Source organism: Vanessa cardui, chromosome 13 (genome assembly GCF_905220365.1).
Source record: "Vanessa cardui chromosome 13, ilVanCard2.1, whole genome shotgun sequence".
Classification (NCBI taxonomy): Eukaryota; Metazoa; Arthropoda; class Insecta; order Lepidoptera; family Nymphalidae; genus Vanessa; species Vanessa cardui.
In genome coordinates this window covers 11,117,824-11,138,242 of record NC_061135.1, presented here as the reverse complement: position 1 = coordinate 11,138,242, position 20,419 = coordinate 11,117,824, and the positions used below count along the sequence as shown (strand labels likewise).

The 20,419-nt window shown below is 31.6% G+C and overlaps 3 protein-coding genes across 5 annotated transcripts; 1 reads left to right on the top strand and 2 right to left on the bottom strand.

Annotated features, from left to right (window-relative positions):
• Window positions 1–2,792: 2,792 nt before the first annotated feature.
• On the bottom strand, window positions 2,793–7,668 carry LOC124534907 (serine/threonine-protein kinase RIO2). Its single transcript, XM_047110952.1, has 8 exons — window positions 6,917–7,668; window positions 6,693–6,834; window positions 6,223–6,391; window positions 5,276–5,485; window positions 4,414–4,605; window positions 4,079–4,250; window positions 3,459–3,578; window positions 2,793–3,356 (listed from the first exon to the last, which is right to left on the bottom strand). The coding sequence occupies exons 1-8, from the start codon at window positions 6,980–6,982 to the stop codon at window positions 2,931–2,933; spliced, it is 1,497 nt and encodes a 498-aa protein (XP_046966908.1). The 5' UTR covers window positions 6,983–7,668; the 3' UTR covers window positions 2,793–2,930.
• Window positions 7,669–8,596: 928 nt separating this feature from the next.
• On the top strand, window positions 8,597–12,153 carry LOC124534908 (arrestin domain-containing protein 1-like). Its single transcript, XM_047110953.1, has 6 exons — window positions 8,597–8,843; window positions 9,027–9,176; window positions 9,301–9,509; window positions 9,825–10,010; window positions 10,333–10,521; window positions 10,882–12,153. The coding sequence occupies exons 1-6, from the start codon at window positions 8,714–8,716 to the stop codon at window positions 11,368–11,370; spliced, it is 1,353 nt and encodes a 450-aa protein (XP_046966909.1). The 5' UTR covers window positions 8,597–8,713; the 3' UTR covers window positions 11,371–12,153.
• Window positions 12,154–12,382: 229 nt separating this feature from the next.
• Window positions 12,383–19,649, bottom strand: LOC124534906 (arrestin domain-containing protein 17-like). Of its 3 annotated transcripts, none has more exons than XM_047110950.1 (9): window positions 19,575–19,649; window positions 19,134–19,264; window positions 18,503–18,655; window positions 17,665–17,873; window positions 16,943–17,125; window positions 15,964–16,149; window positions 15,238–15,861; window positions 15,064–15,130; window positions 12,383–14,975 (listed from the first exon to the last, which is right to left on the bottom strand). In XM_047110950.1, the coding sequence occupies exons 2-9, from the start codon at window positions 19,246–19,248 to the stop codon at window positions 14,971–14,973; spliced, it is 1,542 nt and encodes a 513-aa protein (XP_046966906.1). In that variant the 5' UTR covers window positions 19,249–19,264; window positions 19,575–19,649; the 3' UTR covers window positions 12,383–14,970. The 3 variants fall into 3 exon arrangements, with proteins under 3 accessions (XP_046966906.1, XP_046966907.1, XP_046966905.1); XM_047110951.1 differs by having other exon boundaries at window positions 19,523–19,634; XM_047110949.1 differs by lacking the exon at window positions 19,575–19,649 and adding an exon at window positions 19,337–19,470.
• Window positions 19,650–20,419: the final 770 nt, after the last annotated feature.

Here is a 20,419-nt window from a genome sequence, read left to right as displayed (position 1 = left end):
GTAGTTGATCTTTGTGATGTGCAAGTTATTTATTACTATTTTTTTTAATGGTGTTCTCGTGTTTTATTTTATCTTATGTAAGGGACAACGGAACTGTATAATTATATGTTGTATATCATAGAAAGAGAATTACTAAAACTTCAAAATACATCTAAAAAACTGAAAGTTGATAATGAACGCTCTCTGCAAACTACTACTCTTGGAAAACCATTGCTTTATGTATACTTTATAAAGAAGGATATTTAACTGCATCCCTAAATAAATATGATGATGCTCAGTAGAGCCATTTTCAAGAAATTGTTAAACAAACAAGAAAGTATACAAGTTGTATACGATCCCTTTTTCAAGTTCGCAGTAAAATAAATACGACATAGGTTGAAGAATCAGTTAAAATTTCTTTACTTCGTTTGTCGTCAAAAACACATGAAATAAGTACCTATTTTATAATAAATTATCTCTTAAGATAATAATACATACTACATACTTACTTCAGTCGACTCTTTGAAAACTCCATACTTAATTCGAATTAAGCTTTTTACACTGAATTACCAATTAAATTTCAATTTATAGCTGATTTTACATGAAAAGAACAACATCGAAAGAAACAAAAGACAAATGATACAGCAGATCCATTGTGAGAGCAGCCCCGATGTTAAAAAAAATCTATTGATCGTCCCATACGTTGACCAACAGCTGTCGTACACCCCATCAGTGTACGTCCAATCCTCTATAGCTAGGAAAAAAAAATACATTTTGTGAATTAGTCAATGGTAAAATATTAGTGGTGCCAAAACAATTATGATAATGCGATTTAAACGTATAACGACGGTCGACGATCACATTTATTGATATTATTCAAGACAAACTGGGCAGAATATTCTTATAATTAGTACCTACTTCTTATCAAGTTTAAATAGCAACAATATTTTAATTTTTTTTGTTAATTAAAATGATAATTGAAATTATGCAATTTAGATATAATAATTTAATATTATTTTTATTATTCCGGCAGATCTTTCCCATTCCAACGAGTAATTGAATATATAAGCATTTTATTACATGCTATATTGAACCAAAATATTACCTATAACTGATCTACCGATCAATGTTCTGTGCATTTTGGCTCACAATGTCTTCAACGGAAATAGATTAAAAAAGAAATTTAAAAACAAGAAGCCCTGAGCACGAGAGCGTCTATCCACTGAATCGTTAAAAACTTTATGAACAAAGACCAAACTAGTCCAATTGTCACGGTCTCAATAACACTGGCTCGTGAGGACTTCTCAAGCGATCAAAAAATATAGTCCCAAAAGCAACCAATCATGAGAACCGAAGCATAACCATTCGCGTAGTTGCAAACAGATAATCAAGCATGTGGCAATACTCCAAGCCCTGGGGCTCTCTCAATACAGTAACATCCTTAAGATTTATAATAATTTACTAGGGTTATATACAGTAATACCTCAGAGATCATAATGCTGAAAGATGATCATTCCTACTGCAGTCTCTACAGGTAGATGAAAATGACTCAAAGAGCTCGGAAATACCAAAAACGAAACTTCCTTGTACGAACTCAATCTCATTCACCCCTTGATAACAGGGAAAAACCCCGTCCCAAAGATAAAGTGGAAAAATAGAATTCCAGGGTACTAAAAAACTACAAGAAAATTAATTTTATCGAAATTTTAATAATAAATTCTACATTATAACGACCACTACAGCATTGACCATGATTTAAAAGAAAAAATCACCTCTCGATCGAAAGAGCAGAAGTGATAGAAGTGATGAATAATAGTTTCAATACTCAGGAATGGCATGGGAGAGCACTCGATAACTATTTCGAAGACATCTTGATAGTAACGCATATCATCCAAAATCCCTGTTCCTATGCAACCCAGCGTAAGACCTTTTACTTAACCTACACAGAGAAAGTAGTGTAATAGATAAATAAGCTTCCCAGGATTGGGCCGATGGCAAGGGAGTAGGATCTAGCACCCTCACAATATGTAAGTTACAGCGATTAGATTACGAGACGGTTATCGTCATCAAATATACCATGGGAAAGTAACAAATGCACGATAGCGTAAACGGGGCTGCAATGTCCTGCCGTACAGAAATCTTTATATTTTATACTGAGTACAGCGATGCCGTGTTAGGAGCATTTGCAAACACTGAGGAGGTTCTTAATTCCAATCCATAAAAGGGCGATCCATTTTGAGATGAACCGATTTTGGACAAATTGTTCGAATACTAACTAGATCAGCTGAGGAATCCCGAATCTTACAAAGACTAATAAGAAGAAGGAAGACTACTCAACAAAGACAAATTCTGAGTCAATGGAGACATTACTATCGTTCAGAAAATAAGAGGAGGAGGAGGAGAATAAATTAGCAGAATTGAAGGTTAATAAAATTCTTACAAAAAATGAACCTTATCAATATAAATATTATTTTAATAAAGACGATAATATATAATAAATAGATAATCACACTCTACCTAAAACTGTAGCTTTTAATGGGTAGAAGACACTAATGGTGCACATTAAATATAGAACGTTAACAAAGGAGGCTTAATTTGATGATAATATAACATGAAAATATATGAAAAATTGGTGCAAGTGCGACTTTGAATACGCAATTTTAAGAATTAAAATTCTATTTCCCAGGTTATCGTGCACATTTACTGTAAAAAAATCCTATAATTTTATTTATTTAGATTGTGAAAAAAATAGTAGATTGAGAATTATAAATATTGGATTGAAGTAATTTGTGTTTTACAATCAAACTAATATGTCTTTAAAATATACATATATTTACTCCGCATACAAATATTGTTAAATATACAAACAATTTCAGTTTTCATTTGTACGGAACTATTTTAATTTCCATGTTTAAATATTTTACATATGAAACCATATGATGTTTGATCAATCACTCCGCCCAACCCCACAGGCCGTGACTCTCTCTTATTGTCTCCTTGTTATCTCTTTTCTGTCTCGTCACAGCACTTGCTTCTCCCTTTGCTATCGCCTTCTTTCTTGCTGCCCTCTTCTCCCTAGCGTCTAGGTTTTTCTTAACTTGTTGTTTCACTATTTCTGGGGCTATTGTACTTGCTGACGTGTAAGATCTAGTTGATCTCACATCGGATAATGCTTTCTCGATCATAGCCAGTCTGTATTTCTGTGTAGTTTTGTCTTCGTTTTCTGAGGTTTTTTTATCTTCAGCAGTTGTCTTTTCTACCGGCACTAATGTGGGTACTTCTTCTGTGTCAATATTATCATCTAAAGATAAACTTTGAGTGTTGTTTATAACATTATTCACCAAGGGGTTTTCATCCCGTTTTATTGAAGCTTCCACCTAATACAGACGAAACATATTTATCATTAGTCTACTGTATTAAAAGCTAACATAGATGGCGAAAAATATACAAAAAGAAAAATTCGAATTTAATTATCTCACCTCAAGCCTGAGTGTAGTAATTTCATTTTCAGAATATTTAGAAGTCTGTTCTGGTTCAGGATTCTCCTCTTCAGCGCTACTGTCTTCATCATCACTTATTTGGAGGCTAATACCCATTTCCTGAAATAAATTGTATTAAGGTCAAACAAAACACCTACAATAACTATAAAACTGGGCTTGAATTAAGTTTTCATATGTGGAAGGCTCCTGAAAACGGGCGTCCCACAAGGAGACATTTTTGGTCGTTATCTATTTTTGATATACAAAAATAACCTTCCTTTCTATTTGAAATATAGGTTACATTAAAAGTTCACAATTTCTTTGCAGTATATAATATGCCTTTAATCACCGAAATTATTTAGCTCAAGTGCAACAAAATAAATTTGTAATGTTTAAAGTCTTTCATAGCGCAATATAATAGTACATTTATTCTCACCCGAAAATCCTTGTACATAAAGCCAATTAATAACAACATTACAAGCACAATCAATAAGTAATTTGTGACAAACAACTGTAATTCTTTTATAAATATTAGATGTTCAATTATGGCTGAGGGATTTAAAAGACGACACTATTTTTACCCCTACTCCACTTCTAATCTGTGGTCAGTGCGAGCGTACCTGCAAAAGCGCGTCCTCGTCGTGGGGCGAGCGCCGGTAGCCGGAGCACGCCACCTCGTGGTCGAGCCGGTCGTCCCGCTGCAGGTCGCTGAACCGCGGGTACAGGCTACTCTCGTAGCCGAAGCGCCGCTTGAAAAATTCTCGGACGCATTTCACGTCGCGATCAAAGTACCTGTTTGTAATGGTTACGGTTACGGTACTTTGCCATTTGATTATGTACAATCGTACACTTAGAAATTGCCGTTATTAAATTTGAGATTCGATAAGAAATAATCTGCATATCTGGGTTTATGGGAACAATAATTAAATGAAAATATATGTTAACATATTCTTACAGTTCGGCATTGAGGTGCATAGTAGAAACCATCTGTGGGAAGTCGATAATGATTGGATGTCCATCCTTGTCTATCATTATATTGAATTCATTGAAGTCTCCATGTATGACTCCACAGTTACCCAATCGTACGATCAAGGACATCAGCTCATCATATAGGCCTTCAACATCTTCTACTGCAGTTACATGTGTCCTGGAATAAGTATGTACATTGTATATGCATTGACGTAAAATGCCCCGTCATCTGGCTATACTATATTGGCATTGGTCCTGTAAACCATTTATTACTTTGCCTAATGCCGCCAAACTAGGAAAGTGATGTTAAAATAAAGCCAAGATGTCTTGACGTGATTTACTGTCGTCTTGAAAAATCCGGATAGATAGTAAATATTTAAAAAAACACAGACGCCATAAGAACATTCCACATTTTTGCTGTGCATACACGAAATGGGAAAGCAAAACGATTCCGTAACTGACTACAATACTCCATACTCGAACGGACCTGAGCTCGACATAAAATTCTTATTATATATCACAGAATCTTCTTCAGTTGAGTGAAGCAGTAATATCTAGGAGCTAATTTTTATCGACCAAGGTTATGGGTAAACCTTAGAAAGACACACTAGCCTGTTGCACAGGCTTGTATGAGTGAGTTTTCTTAAAAATACACACACACTCAATCGAGCGTAATAAAACCTCACGTATACTCTGTTGACAATGTCGCCGCGTCCAGAATTGATCTGAACTCACTGAAGAAATTATTTTACATGAAACTTATAATATTTATTGCAACTAAAATATGGTAACACTCTAAAAACATTTATTAGTTAAAAATTATGTTCCATTACTTTACAATTACTTACATTGGTCCACCAGTTACGAGCTCCATAACAACACAATGTCTATTAAAATCGATTGGCTTTGGTACAGGAAATTCACGATCGTACAAAGCCTTCATGTATGCAAATTCCTTCGTTGCAGATATGCGTGAAAGGTAAAGCCAGGATGTTTTGTTGCGGTGAGCATGATAGTCTCTCTTGTCTTTGATGTTTCGAAAGCAAGTTCTTCCTAATCTGGTAATTAAATATATTCATAAATTATGTTGCATTTGAAGTTGTTAGCCTTATAATATTTCATTTCAAGGTGAAGGATTTTAAATTGTCAAATACAGCTTTGCAAAACAACAAAAATATCTCATTTACACATCCCATTACCAAGATGAGTATTACCTAAAGACCGAGGGATATTAAATAGATTTTATATTCCATATATATGAGCCTTGTGCCTTGTGCTCAATACTAAAAGAAATATTAATATGACTCATGTTTAGCAAATTGGAATGAGGCACTTGCTAATTACTACTTGCTTACAACATTACTTTGTAGTAGATTTTGTGCAGAACTGTCTAGGTAGATCATCACATATTCTACTGCCAGGTTATACTTAGTATTGTTCTGTTCAGTTTTGTGGTGAAGGGTGAGTAAACCAAGAATCAGATCATCTTTTTTGATTTATATGACATATTAGCTATGTAAGGAATGATTCAAATTTATTCTGGTGCAAATGTCTCTGGGGAGTGTGGACACTTTTCCTCAGACATGCACCTAATTTACATATAAAAAAACAGCAATCTGAAAAGGCTAATATCTCTCATCAAAATGGGAGGGATGGTTAAGGTCTAGCTACTTAGTAGACATTAGCTATTTATATTTAAATCTTTTTGTAAATACAACTTAAAATTATCTTATTAAATAAACAAAAAATCATTACTTGATAAAAATATATACATTAATCATGTTGTGAACAATACCTGTGGAGCTTCAAGCACAAGGGATTTCTATCTTCATCAGCTACTGTATATATATTGGACTCTTTGCCAACACCAATCTGGTTACCAAATGATGCAATCACCTTTCTATTTGTAAGGGCCTTTAATGCTAAGTAATCATAGCCTGCATTTGTAAGTCGATACCCATCATCTATAAATTAATAAAACTTCTTAAACATCTTGTCTAATAACAATAAAGACTAATTATTCTACAGCAGAGCATATTAAACCACCTACTAAGGTGAAATACTCTTGTTGTGTAATGAGTGTCTACTACAGTCACAACAAAACAAAACATAGTTAATGATTCTCCATTTTTAATATTTTTTAATTACAGTATTTTATTTTAATTGCAACTACTTTATTTTTTCGACTGTAGGGTACAGCTGAAATTGCTAAAATCAAGTAACATTCAAATATTCTTAGTATAATAAAAAAAGACCAATACTTACAATGTTTACCACGCTCGTAAGTCAAAAGTCTGTGTTTACATAAATCTTTCATAAGCTTGTGCACTCCTCCGTGGCGCAAATTAGCAATAGATGCAACTAAAGATCCCGGCACCATTTCATGGTTTTTCATACCCATTTCCACCTTAAAATAATCAACCAATTTTTTAAATGTAAATTAGAACATGGTTATATTGATAAACCTCGTCTCAAGTCTGCATTCTTACCGCGGTTAATACACGAAAATCTTCTGGCGTTAGATACCGCAAAATAGCTACATCCAGTTTACCCATGTTTTTAATAAAAATAAAGTGCACTTATAATTGCAATTCAATGCGTGAAGCAAACGTGGTTTACAATTTTACTGGATTGGCTTCAACTTCGCTAAAAATGACAAATGACAATTGACATTGACAGCTCGAATCTCTAGATATAAAAACATACTCATCGTCGTGCCGTCTTTATAAATTATTTTTTGTCGTGTCGTGACAACTGAGAAATGATAATCATTATCGAAAAAGTTTAATAAATAAAGTGTCTTTGATTTACAAGATCATCATAGGACCCTACCATAAACCTTCAATAACCGTACAACAGAAAGAAACATGGCCGACTTTGATCAGCTGACTTTTGCAATGACATTTGATTGGTACTACATCCGACGTCGCAAGTTCTGTTAAACGAAATCTTAAATCTTAATTAATTCCCTAAACATGCAAGCATTACAAGCCCTGAAAGTTATTGCGCTAGTTGAAAATGATGTCATGAAACGGCGCAGAAAAGTATATCGGCCAAGAGGAAATCCCTTTTCTTTGGACGATGAAGAGTTCCAAAAGCGTTATCGAATTTCTAAAAAAACGGCTACTTTTATTATAAATTTAGTCCGCGATGACTTGCAGCTGAGCGCTAAAGGTTGTGGTACCTCACCAGAGTTGCAAATTTTGACGGCAATAAGATGTTGCGGACGTCGTGAGGTATGCAAATTTATACATAATGTTCATCCTTTACATTATTGATGTTTGTTTATTCGTTTTAAAATGTGTTTTTATTTTAGCTACAAGAAGATGTTGGCTACCTTCATGGATTGTCTCAAGCTACAACAAGCCGTATATGCAACAGGGTGGCGCGAGTGCTAGCACAACATTCATTACAGTTTTTAAAGAGGCCTACGACTCAGAAAAACAGAAAGTGATGACGGAATTCCGCCAAATTACAGACTGTGTTGATTGCATTCTCTAATATTTCGCTCTACTTAAAGTATAACCTCTTGCTTGCTCTTCCGAATAATTACAGAATATAAAATGGAAATTTAATAAAAGTTAAAATATATGTAGAATCATATTTGATTATTTTGATTTGAACCGCATTATTATTTTATTACATTAAAATTAAAATTCGTAATTTTTATCACGCGAAACACGAGCAGCCATGGCGTGACGTCAAATAGGCAAAAAATAATATTTTCAGTAGTTAATTATATTCCCAAAAAATACCAAATATTTACAGTTCCGCCACCAATGAGGCCGGTTCTACATATACAACTGTTTTCATCAGTGTGATGTCACCAAAATGAATAACACCGTTATTACGGGAATAAAAAAGCCTTAAAATTTAATTTAATTTTATGGCAAGAAAACGTGTTTATTTGCCGAATTATATTTTTTGTGGCTTTATATTAGGGAAATTTAATTACATGCATGTTTATTAAGTCAACTATTGAAATGTCACTTTGAAGTTTGAGTGATTGTTGTATGACAAAATTGTCAATTATATTATTTTGTTATAATTATAGTAAGATTGATAGCCTAAAAAAATATAAAAAAAATAAAACGAAATTGTGACCATTAGAATGTTAACAATATCAAATACAAAATTATATTAGTATAGTATTTACCTTTCGATAAGGATCTGACTTGGGAAGAAGATTTAGTATCGTATCGTTCAAATTTACGTTGAAACGTTGTTATTTATATTCGTATTTACAAAAAGCCTTTAAAAATATAAGCTTCACTAAAAAATTAAGGATGGTGTCAAATGGTGTAGGTTTTCAAAATGGTACAATAATATTAGATGAACCGAGAGATGTTTATTACTCAGGGCAGCCTATATTTGGGAAAGTTAATTTTGAGCTGAATACTAGCTTGTCTTTTTTGTGTAAGTTTATATTATTTTTATATGAAATTAGGCAAGCATCTGGTGCACAGTAATTTTTTTGTAACCTATAATGGTTTTTGGGTTTAAGTTTCATTCAAATTCAGTGATTATATTAGTACAGATGAACTGTTGACAATCTTGTCAGACCAATCCATGCAACAATTTATACTATTGTTTTTTTAGACTTAAATGTGGTATATAAAGGAGAGGCAAATGTATTATGGACAGAAGAAGAGCAAGAAATCTATAATGGTGTAAAAAAGAAAAAAGTGGTCAAATATGTTGGTCATGAGGAATATTTTAACTTTTCACAATGTATTGTTGGAGGGAATGGTAAATTTTTCATATTCAATTAATTTTTAACAATATTTTCTGTATAATCAGTCTATTGAATAAATGAAAATTAGTAATATTTTTCTTGATTACTTTGTTAAAATAATTATATATTCTGTTTTAGGTGTCACATCTCTTCCAGCTGGTAACCATTCTCTACCGTTTCAATATCAAATACCCTTCAATGCTCCATCATCATTTCAAGAGGAGAAAGGTGAAGTAACATACAATGTAACTGCATATTTGCTACATCCAGATGGAGTTACTAAGGAGGAAATAGTCAAACAATTTCAAGTCATTGCTCCTTTGGACTTAAACACTGAAGAAATTACGGTAAATGTCTGCTTAGCCAAAAAAATCTCTTGCTGGCTTTTGTACCAATTGTACCTTATACTACTTTATAGTAAAAAGTTATCATCATTCTCTATGTTACTAAAAATTACATGTTTTATGAGTAAACTCAATGCAAGTTTGACTATTGTATAGGCAATAGGCAATAGCAATATGTATAGGCAACTTTTGCTACTGTACAATTTTAAGTTTTAGATAACTGCATAGGATAATTTAGAGCAAGTGTGTGCGAATACACAAGTGAACTATATTTCCTTAAAAATAGTAAAATGTGTTAATGGGTGTAATCATCGACAGAGACCTATAGAAATGGAGTTCGAGGAAGTGTACAGCTGCAACTGCACATGCGCACAGCGGGCGCTGCATGTGAGCGTGCACGCGCCGCACTCGGGCGCCAGTCCGGGCGAGTGCGTGCCGCTGACCGTGCGCGCGCACAACCGCGCCAATGTAGAGGTCTCCAAGATCGTGTTCCAAGTGGCCAAGGTGAGTGCATATTTAGAGAATGGACAAACAAGGAACAGCATACATGGTACTATTTTCAATTGGACATATTATGGCTACCTAAATATTCATGTAGATTAAAATTGTAAACTGTATAAGGTGTCATAGTAACTCATTTAATTGAACTTAACACTGAAGTATATATAGAGTAGAAAAGTCATTATTTGAGTAAAGTTCAGGTAACTTAAAAATTATAATATACATACATATGTTAGTTATTTTTCATGGAAATTTGTTTGTCATTATAAATACTATTTGGTATTATAATATAACAGCTATAATAGCAGTTTAATTGTCTTTTTAGAAAATGCGGTACTTAAGTCAACAGCCGATGTCCTCGGTCATACCGCCAGAAGAAATCATCATGACGATGGTAAAAGGTCCGATTCTGAGTAAAACGAAACGAGACTATACCTTCGATCTCGTGTTACCAAGCTTCATCGCACTGAACCTGGACAACTGTGGAATTATAGATGTCGGATACTTCTTGAAGGTGATGCGGTTGATATTATATAACTATTTTCAATGATCTTAGCTAATGTATTCGAGAATATTCGTTTATAATCTTAAACGTTTAACCTTCATCTGCTTGTGGAGTCGTTTTCGGCCAAATTATTTACTTGTTTAGCTATGGTTTAATGTTGCTAATAAATATGACAATTATTAATTTAAGGCCACCTAGGATTGTTTTTATATATGAGATACGATTGGAATACCTTTACATTCATATGCTTAGGACGCATATGAATGTAAAGGTATTTCAATCCTACCAAGCAATTAAAATTTGTGTAGATGATTATTATTTTATTAAACTACAACTATGTAATATTAATGTATTCTTAATTTCTTCTAGGTCACAATGAAAGTGTCAGGCTGCAACGACGATATTTACGATGAAACACAGTTCTGCATGGGTCTGGTACCTATAGGTAGTAATGCAGACGTAAAGTTGACTCATCCCATGGCCGATTGCCTTCCAAACGCGCCCATACCTAACCCAAACGATCCGACTTATGTCAGCCAACCGTACACTGAAGCCTTCGCTAACGCGCCGAATTTTCAAAATATACAGATTTGTCCACCGGGTCCCATCCCTAACTACCCGTACCCTGTTGTGGCAAACGTGGTCGATGGTAATATGTTCGGTTCTAAGAATAGTCTTCCAGGAGTTTTCGAAACAAACGTCCAGTCTCGAGCTGATCAGAACTCCACATCTATGCCGATACCGGCCTTTCCTCCTTTACCCGAAGGTCAGGCGATCCCATACGTGCTCCCTCAGAGTCCACCTCCATACTCAAGGCAACCCTTTTCACCAGAACCGTCAGCTCCACCTTCGTATTAATTTTTTAAATTCTACATGACAGAATTACACGAAAAATTTGGAAAACAAGTACAAGCAATGGGTTAAAATATATTCCTTTTTTTTATAATATACTCATTTTTTTTTTAAATTTAATGTTACCATGAAAAATTTTTATAAACTGTTATTTAGCTGTCATTTGTAAATAACAATTTCAGACTGTGATATGCAATGTTCAAATTATATGTGCCATTTTCTAAATTATGTTCTTATAACATTTATAATCCGCGCTTTTATATAACTTTGTCAAAAAGAAAATATTATTTATGGACCGTTAGAAAAAAAAATCTCAATAACAATTTAGTATGCGACTACGGAAAACTCATAAGGAGGTTCTGATTTCATCAGATGAAATCTATAGGGGTTTATATTTTATAAGTAAATTTAATTGCCTGAATTATTTCACGTTGACTATTCATTATATGCCCCTTTTTTCTACTTTCATTAAACACTAATATTCGCTTTTTAAAAAGACACTGCGTTAGATATTATTATATTAAATAATACCGTGTCAACGAGATAAAGTAGAAATTATAATGACATTCAATTATGCTATCTTATAACAGAATAAATGTAAAATTATTTTTAAATATTTTTACTAACAAGAAAGAATTGTGGCAACTTGGCGATAGGCCTATAAAAAATAAATAGTATTCATTTTCATAACTGTATTTAATATGTTGGTATAAAATTAAATTTGTTACTATTTGTGCAAAAGGTCATATGTAAATGAAATGTTATCTGTTTAAACAGCAGTGCATTTAAAATGATACTCTATTTTATGTTTATAATACTTTTTCGTTTGTTTTAACTAACAAATATTTTTTTTAACCATTTAATGTATAAAACTAAAAATATTCTTGCAATGTAATTTTTTTGCACTAACAGTAACAACATACAACAAAGAATATAATAATTGTTATTTTTTATAGAAATATATTGTAACCTTTTATACTTATTTTATAAATTTATATTTCTTAATAAATATATCAAATTAAAAAATGAGAAACAATCTTTTTTTATTTCAATTTCTTATCACTCTCCTCTTGTGAAATGATTATCATTAATACCTTCGAAGTTTCCAAAGCTTTTATATCTACGACTATATGCTAACTCAACACTCCTAATAGCTGAATAAAACGAATACAAAAGCATACATAAAATACTTGCATTATAGATAACATACATGGTACATTTTATTTTTGATTTGTCAGTACAGCAATTTTCTCCAATTTTCACTCAAATGTAATTGTAAATATTGTGATCAAATATTAACCAGTAACTTGATAAACACTAAATTGTTCATAAAATTAAGTAACTACAAAATATAAAGCAAAAAAAATGTGGTTATAATTATTGTAACATTTCTTAATATTATCATATAAAATTGTAAAAGTATAAATGCTTTATTAAAAATTTTAACATTATCATAATAACATTTTTAGTCACTATAGTGACTGTTCCTAGTGGTAATATATCAAGTAATTGTGGTAATTATTATTCCTAATTCTGTGAGGATAGAACCTTCTGGACCGCCTTATGATGTTAGTTACCTGTTGACTTCCAGGCAGGATATATTAATTTAACAATTGTATTAACTTCAAAATTAACTAACATGACTGTATTTTTTTAAATGTTGAAAAGAGTAACTACTGAGTTTCTTGCCGGTTCTTCTCGGTAGAATCTATTTTCCGAACCGGTGGTAGCTTCACTTAATTGTTAAATGACGATTCAAAAGTGCTTGTAAAAGCCCACTTGAATAAAGTATACTTTGATTTTGATTTTGATTGAGTCGCTAATTAACGTTAGCAATGGCATCGAATTTAATTTTTATAGTTATAAAATAGAACCTAACAAGAAATAGATATTTTGCTCAGAAAACCTTGTGTTAATTGTTATTATCTGAAACGATTGAAATAAAAATTATAATAAATGTTACACAAGACTTAGACGAAAAAGTTCTTTGATTAGTAGTATCATTTTGTACTTTATTTATTTACAATATTAATAAGTAATTTTAATAAATAGCAAACTGGTAAAAAGACCTGCATTTCCACTTTGCTATGATAGTTTCCCCAATTTATGAATTATTTTTGATACTCTGTTCTCATTCATAATTCGAATATCATGTCATTTTATATTAGTTAGAACAGAATTTATTTAAGATTAAATTTATATTCAACATTTTATTAAATTAATCGCATTGTTTTGCTGACACTACATACTTTCAAGTTACGGTATCATAAGGTCATATCCTAACAGCATTTGGAACATATTATTATAAGTAGTCTTTTTTGACAATATTTGGAGGATTCATAAACATAATTAATATTAATGCAATAATAAAATCTCATTTATGAATAAGTACTTATGTATTGCGACCAAGACTAGCTATCGATATATGGAACTAGTGCTAATTTGTACAAAGTTTAAAAACAGCTTGTCCAAGATGAAACAATACTTATATTTCTTTCTAACTTTAGATAAATTAGCACTATTCATACAGCATATATCACACATACTTTTACAGTGTAAAGCCTTATAAAAATGTCAGTAAAGAGTAACATATAATATAACATCCTATAACAATGTCATTACGTCTATATTTATAAAATTAAAAAAATATCGAAAAATTCTTGTGCTTTTATAAAAGTTATATATATGGCTGGATTTCAGTTCATAATAATTTTAATATCACAATTATTTAAAAACCTAACAGTTGTTACATGATTAAATTCTCCTGAGATAGAAATTCCACATCGAAATAAAATCTTATGAATATGTAAATTTAAGTAAATCTATACATTAAAACTACGCGACATAGACGAGGTCAAAATTGTAAAATTTCAAGTATTTATTAAACAAGAAAAACATTGTCCAAAATAGAGCGACGATAGAAAATAATAAAAGTGTAAAGAAATCTAAAATATCATTAAGAATTAGTACGATTAATTTTAAATATTATTAAGGCACACGCTTTACATTAAGATTTTAGTAGGTTAGGTATTACAATAGTAGGGTAGATATTTCAGTTAGAAATTGAAAAAAAAATATCAATACGACAGCAAATTTTAAGCCGACAAAAATGCTTATAGATTAATATAAAAATGCTTGACATAATTAGTTAATAAATCTTAGGTTATAGAACATGAAGATGAGAAGGACGACGGTTTTATAATCCTCCTCACTTGTAGATTATGCACATTTATTGTAAATTGATTTGTTAGTAATATTCAAAATAATACATTTAAATGCATTTCCTTTTCATACTAATATAGGGCATTAGAATATTTTCTGTTACTAATACAGAAAATATTTTAATGCCTTATTTCAATACATATTTTTGATATGGAACATCTTTTGGTGCGAATTGTGATAAGACCGGCTTGTATGTCGTAAGGCCAAATGGCTTGACATTCTCTTATGACGTCACTATTCCCTAGTGTGCAGGGCGGTATATGTATTTTATGGTGGGTATATATATATAAGAATAATTTTAGCACCAAAGATTACATTTTTTACACCTTAGACCTGTATCCAAAAAAAACGAACGCGGTTTTATTTTAAATTCCATTCATTTTCTTACTCTGAAACAATAATGTATTCTTTAGTAAATAAACACTTATTACAGATTATCAGTACTGTTTTTTTGAATAATATTATATCATAACTTACTTTTCTCAGTGTCGGGAGAATCAAGCACTGGTGCACTCGCCGCTGAGTATGGATTTGCAGGAACAGGCTAAAAAAGAACATAGATCGTTTATAATACGAAAAAGTATGTATATCATTAAATAATAAAAAATAAATATATAATAAAAATTTAAATATGTAACAGCAAGTACTTACGGATATTGGAAGAGACGGTCCAATCCCAGGCGACTGAAAAGGCACGTCGCCGCTTCCTTGAACCGTGAAACCGATGTTACCAGTCTTTAATAAGGTCCTACCGGGCGTGTTAGATCCTGCTTCTGGGGTGAATCCCATTTGCTTTGGTGTATATGGCACATTTGGCAGGGCAGCAGGGTATGGCGAATCATTTCCAGGGTATGGAGGAGGGTTATCAGGGTATGGAGCGTTGTGGGTGGGATACGGCGAATTGCTTACAATGCTCGGATTTCCGATAGGGTAAGGTATGTTTCCAGCTGGATAAGGTGATTGTGTTACATTATTTGTAGGATACGGCGGATTCGGACCGGGGTATGGCGACGATACTGGATAAGGAGGATGCTGATAAGGACTATTCGGGTAGGGCGCATTAGTTTGGGAGGGAGGACTGCCTGGGTATGGATAGGGACTGGCAGCAGGATAAGACGACAAGGGTTGTTGGGTCACCGCTGCAATTGGTAGAGGCATTTGGTCTTGCAGTGGATTCTGTACATTGTCCTGGTAACCTACTAAGGGAGTAGTTCCAATAATTATTTTTCGCGATCCCTCAGAGTCATTGTGACATCCGCTAGGAGAAATTACGACCTAAAAAGAATACATATATAGAAAAGGTGAGCAAGTTTTAAAGCCATGTTTTGTAAACCACTACCAAAAAGATTATAATAATGTATCTAAATAACCACTTACTTCAAATTTGTAATCTAAGTCAATGTATCTGCATCCAGAAACATTGTAAATGTCTAAAGCAGGTACTTCCATATCTAGTGTCCAGTTACGGCTGGTGTTGCCAGGTACCGAACCTTTTTTTATCTCCGCTATGACATCCTTTTCTGTCTTTCTTCCTGAGTGATGTGTAGCAATAAAGACTACTTCCTAAAAATATTTAAGTTACTTAAAACAGTCATTAGTAATTTGTTTAAACTTACTTTAGTTACAATAGTTTAAAATATAAGAAAAGAATCAATTGTTCTGAATTAAATAAAAATCAACAAGCAGGACAACAAAGTCACAGTGGAGAGGAACAATATATTGAATAACAAGTCAAATAAAGAAATATCTTACAGAGTATGCCCCCAACCCACACAAACAACTTGAGAAAATTACTGTAGTACCAATATTTTTTTATCAATAAGTATTTATTTGTATGTTAAATATATGTTGCCATTATGTTTTGCTGGAAGTGAGTATGTCAATAGCAACTACTATTTTATAAGGAGAATTAGTGTACAATTCAATTCAATTCTTAGTTTAATGGTTTTTAGTTGTGCCGGCAGGGCACAGATTAATTCGCCAATGTCACGTAGGATGGAGAAGACACGAATGAGATTGATCGGTGCGGTTGAGACACTAAACTCAATTGAATTTTAAAGTCAAGAATAGTAGTTTTAGAGAATTAGTGTAACTTTCCGAACGTAATGAGTCAAGCTGACTTTTAAAATTCTTTCTCTTTTTGGCGGGAGGTGGCGCGAAATACGGACAGGCGTATCATTGTTTTACTATTTTGTAGTAATATTAGAAGAGAAAATTATTATTTTATATCTTTGCAATAAATTTGTTATAAAAGTAATTTTGTTTTGTTAATAATGTTTTAACTATACCATAATAAAACTCTATGGATTAAAAAAATATCTAATAGAAATAAAATAATACATTATTCAATTCTCACCTTGACAATGCGAATGATAATTTGGCTAATTTCTACGTCGCCCTTGTTTGTGCATGAAATTTCAATCGGAATTGTTTGCCCAGGACAGTAGCCCGACATGGGAGCATTGACAACTGTGTCACATGAGCCTGAACTAAAACAGCAGCAGCAATATGAAGCATTGAATTCCATTTCTATTGGTTCCTGTTTAATAAGAAAAACATATAAATTTGATATATATATATGAATTTAAAATATTATTTTTACACCAATTGTAAAATTGATAAATGATAATTGTGTGCCTATATAAAATAATATTACACAAGTGTAAAGTTCGATGAGGAAGGCTGGTAAACTTGATATTGATTTAAGATAAATAAATATGTTGATGGTGACCAGATGTGTGGCCATCGTTGAATCGTGTTCACAAAGAACACAATTCAAATGCATAGAAGATAATAGTGTGACCAATTATGTGTGCAAAAATACAGTTATTCTTAATTGACTACCCTAAAAATATATCATGTACTTAATAAATTATCATAACCCATATCTGCCATACCATTTCCACTCAGATAATTCTGGAAGAAAGACGAAGAAGTACAATTTCATTGTTCATTTTATAATAAACAAATAATTTTGTAATGTAATACTACTATTAATGATCTAATGTAATCATAATAATTGAAAACACTCTTAAAATATCACGAATAACATTTTGTCGTTGAATAAAAAATACTAACCCTACAATATGGATCACTATTGAGATCCATGGGAGCCATCACTCTTACAGCAATCTTCTTCTCTTGGTCAAATTTAAATGCTCTATCTACAACTGCCTTAATTTCGTATCTTATGTGACCATAGCTGCCCTCAAAAGATGCCGGACATCCAGCAGGAAGGTTGAAAGTAAATGGATAATCATAATCACCCGGCTGAATTTGATGGTCTCCTGTAAATTTAAATTATCATATTATAATATAAATTAAAATTCCAAAATAGTATTATATTTTAAAATAACATTTGAAAGTAGTGACACATGCAGGTAGAGCAAGGGTTGCATCGATACAAGATATAAAAGTCAGGGGCCATCTGAAAATCAGTGCTGTACATTAGCACAGCTTATACTGAGATGAACCCCTTGCTACCTACACTGTATTCTTTAAATTTAATTAGTTTCTTCTGTATAATCTATGTAATGTATGTGTGTAGCAAAATAAATGGTTTAAATATACTTAATGGGCATATGAACAACTTCAAACCAGAACCTTTGAAATGTAATCTTAATTATTGTATTACCTAAAATCAAATTAAAACATAATTTAACATTTTATTAACCAATCTAATGATTCAGTCAATTATCAATGTGTTATAAATTACAAAACAGCATTATTACAACTTGGACAGATAATCATGGTTCAAAACAAATAACACCAATTGTTAGCTGAGATATTAATAAATCTTTTTACTGATGCTGGATAGATGTTGATGTCATTACAAACTATATGCTTTTAAATATCTGTTGTAACTGTCAATCTTGATGTAAAAAAAAAACAATTTAAACTTATAATAGGTACTAACCTGATTCACCACCGACTAAATAAACTTTCATATTGACATATTCCTCATATGATTCATGAGTTTTCCTGTAAGTTTCAGTTTTACCATTAACTCTGCGTGATTCCGTTGTTGTCCAGTGAACTTTGCAAAAGCCCAGTATTTTCACATATATACCTAAGTATAAATAAACATAACTATTGTTTAAAATGTATAGGTAAAAAATCTTAACACCAAAATCGTCAGTGACAAAAGCCATTAAGATTTTGGTCACTACTGTACTATTTTTTATCATACATATTGTATATTCATTATATTTGCCTTAGAGCATGGCCATGAATATTAGATTAGTCTAAAAAATGAATTCTTTAAAGTTTTTAAATAAATAGTAATAGCATATACATTTAAATATTTTGTAATTCATTTACTTATATTACACACAGGTGTAAGGTGTACTATGACTCTAATTTTTCTTAAATATAAAGTATGTAGTATGTATAAAAAAAATTAAAATATGTAATACGTAGTGAGTTCTGAGCAAAATGAAAATCCACAAGTTGTCTAATAAATAATTCGTATTTATTTTAACTTTCACGGGTACTTAAGAGATTTATTTCTAAATTGGTATAGTTTCTTATTTATTTTCCTGTCTCACCTCTAAATGACTTTACTTTGTCTTGTCGAAATGTAAGTTTTCCTCGAACTGTTTGGCCCGAGTAATATGCTCCGTTAGGGCTTTCTAAAACCATACGCCCATCATCGAAACCCATTTTTGTATTTCGGTAACTACAAATATAATGTATATTATAGCAGGTATCGTAATAAAAACACACTTATTGTACTAATTACTTAATGAACTTTTTTTTAATCGTATATATAAGTTGGCACTTAACAAATATATGTTACTGAAACGTTTTAAAGTTTTAGATTTAGTATAATTGATAATATTATGATAGATAATCGGTATTAGCGGTAAGCTGAACTATTGTCGACTGTATAAAATGACTAGAAAGTAAAAACTAATAAACTTTACTCATTATTCACTGAATAATAAAATTAAATTTAATACATCCAGAGACTTTAGTAAGTTATGTACCTCTGATTTCTACTTTTGATCTTGTTTAATATTTTTGTTATTCAGAATTATCAACTTTAAATACTTTAAAATTCAATGAAACCACAGAATATAAAACCAATTAATAATAAATAAGCTGAAATAGCTTCACTATGTAAAATGATTATAATAATTTAATGCTTATAATTATGTATTTTGTAATAAATTTGTAATCAACCATTGTCAACTTTTTATTAACAAAAAATTGTATCAAACTATCCAGCAGAAGGTCAATAGGGTATTCTACTGTTTTTAAAAAAGTACTTCAAAATATTGATGTTCCTAATATCTACTAACTAAACTAAACCATTTTCATAACATAAAAAAAATTTTTTAAACAAAATTTAAATTTAATTAAATTTCAAAACAATGTGAATCATTTTGGTGACGTCACATTGGTAAAAACAACAGTTCTGTATGTAAGCTATAAATATATTTGGTATCTTTTGGGAAAATAATGAACTACAATCTCTATCGTTGCTATGTAGCAAATAACAAATACTAACATAAAAACTCCAGAAAAGTTGCTTATCGAAGTGCTATCCGATGCCACTCCATGATGACACGTATTTTTGGCTTTTAATTTTAATATAATAAAACGATAATGCGCTTTTTAAGTCAAAATCAAAACATTTAAATTTTCTAAATATTTTTAAATTTTATCAAATTTCGTAATTCATATTTAATTAACGACATTACCCTAATCCCGAAGCAGAACGGAATCTGATTAATCGACTATCGCCAAAACGTTCGACCACAGCCAACATTTGAGCCATAATTATTTTCATGATTAAGTGTAAATTTAGAAAAATTATATTGTAATAAAA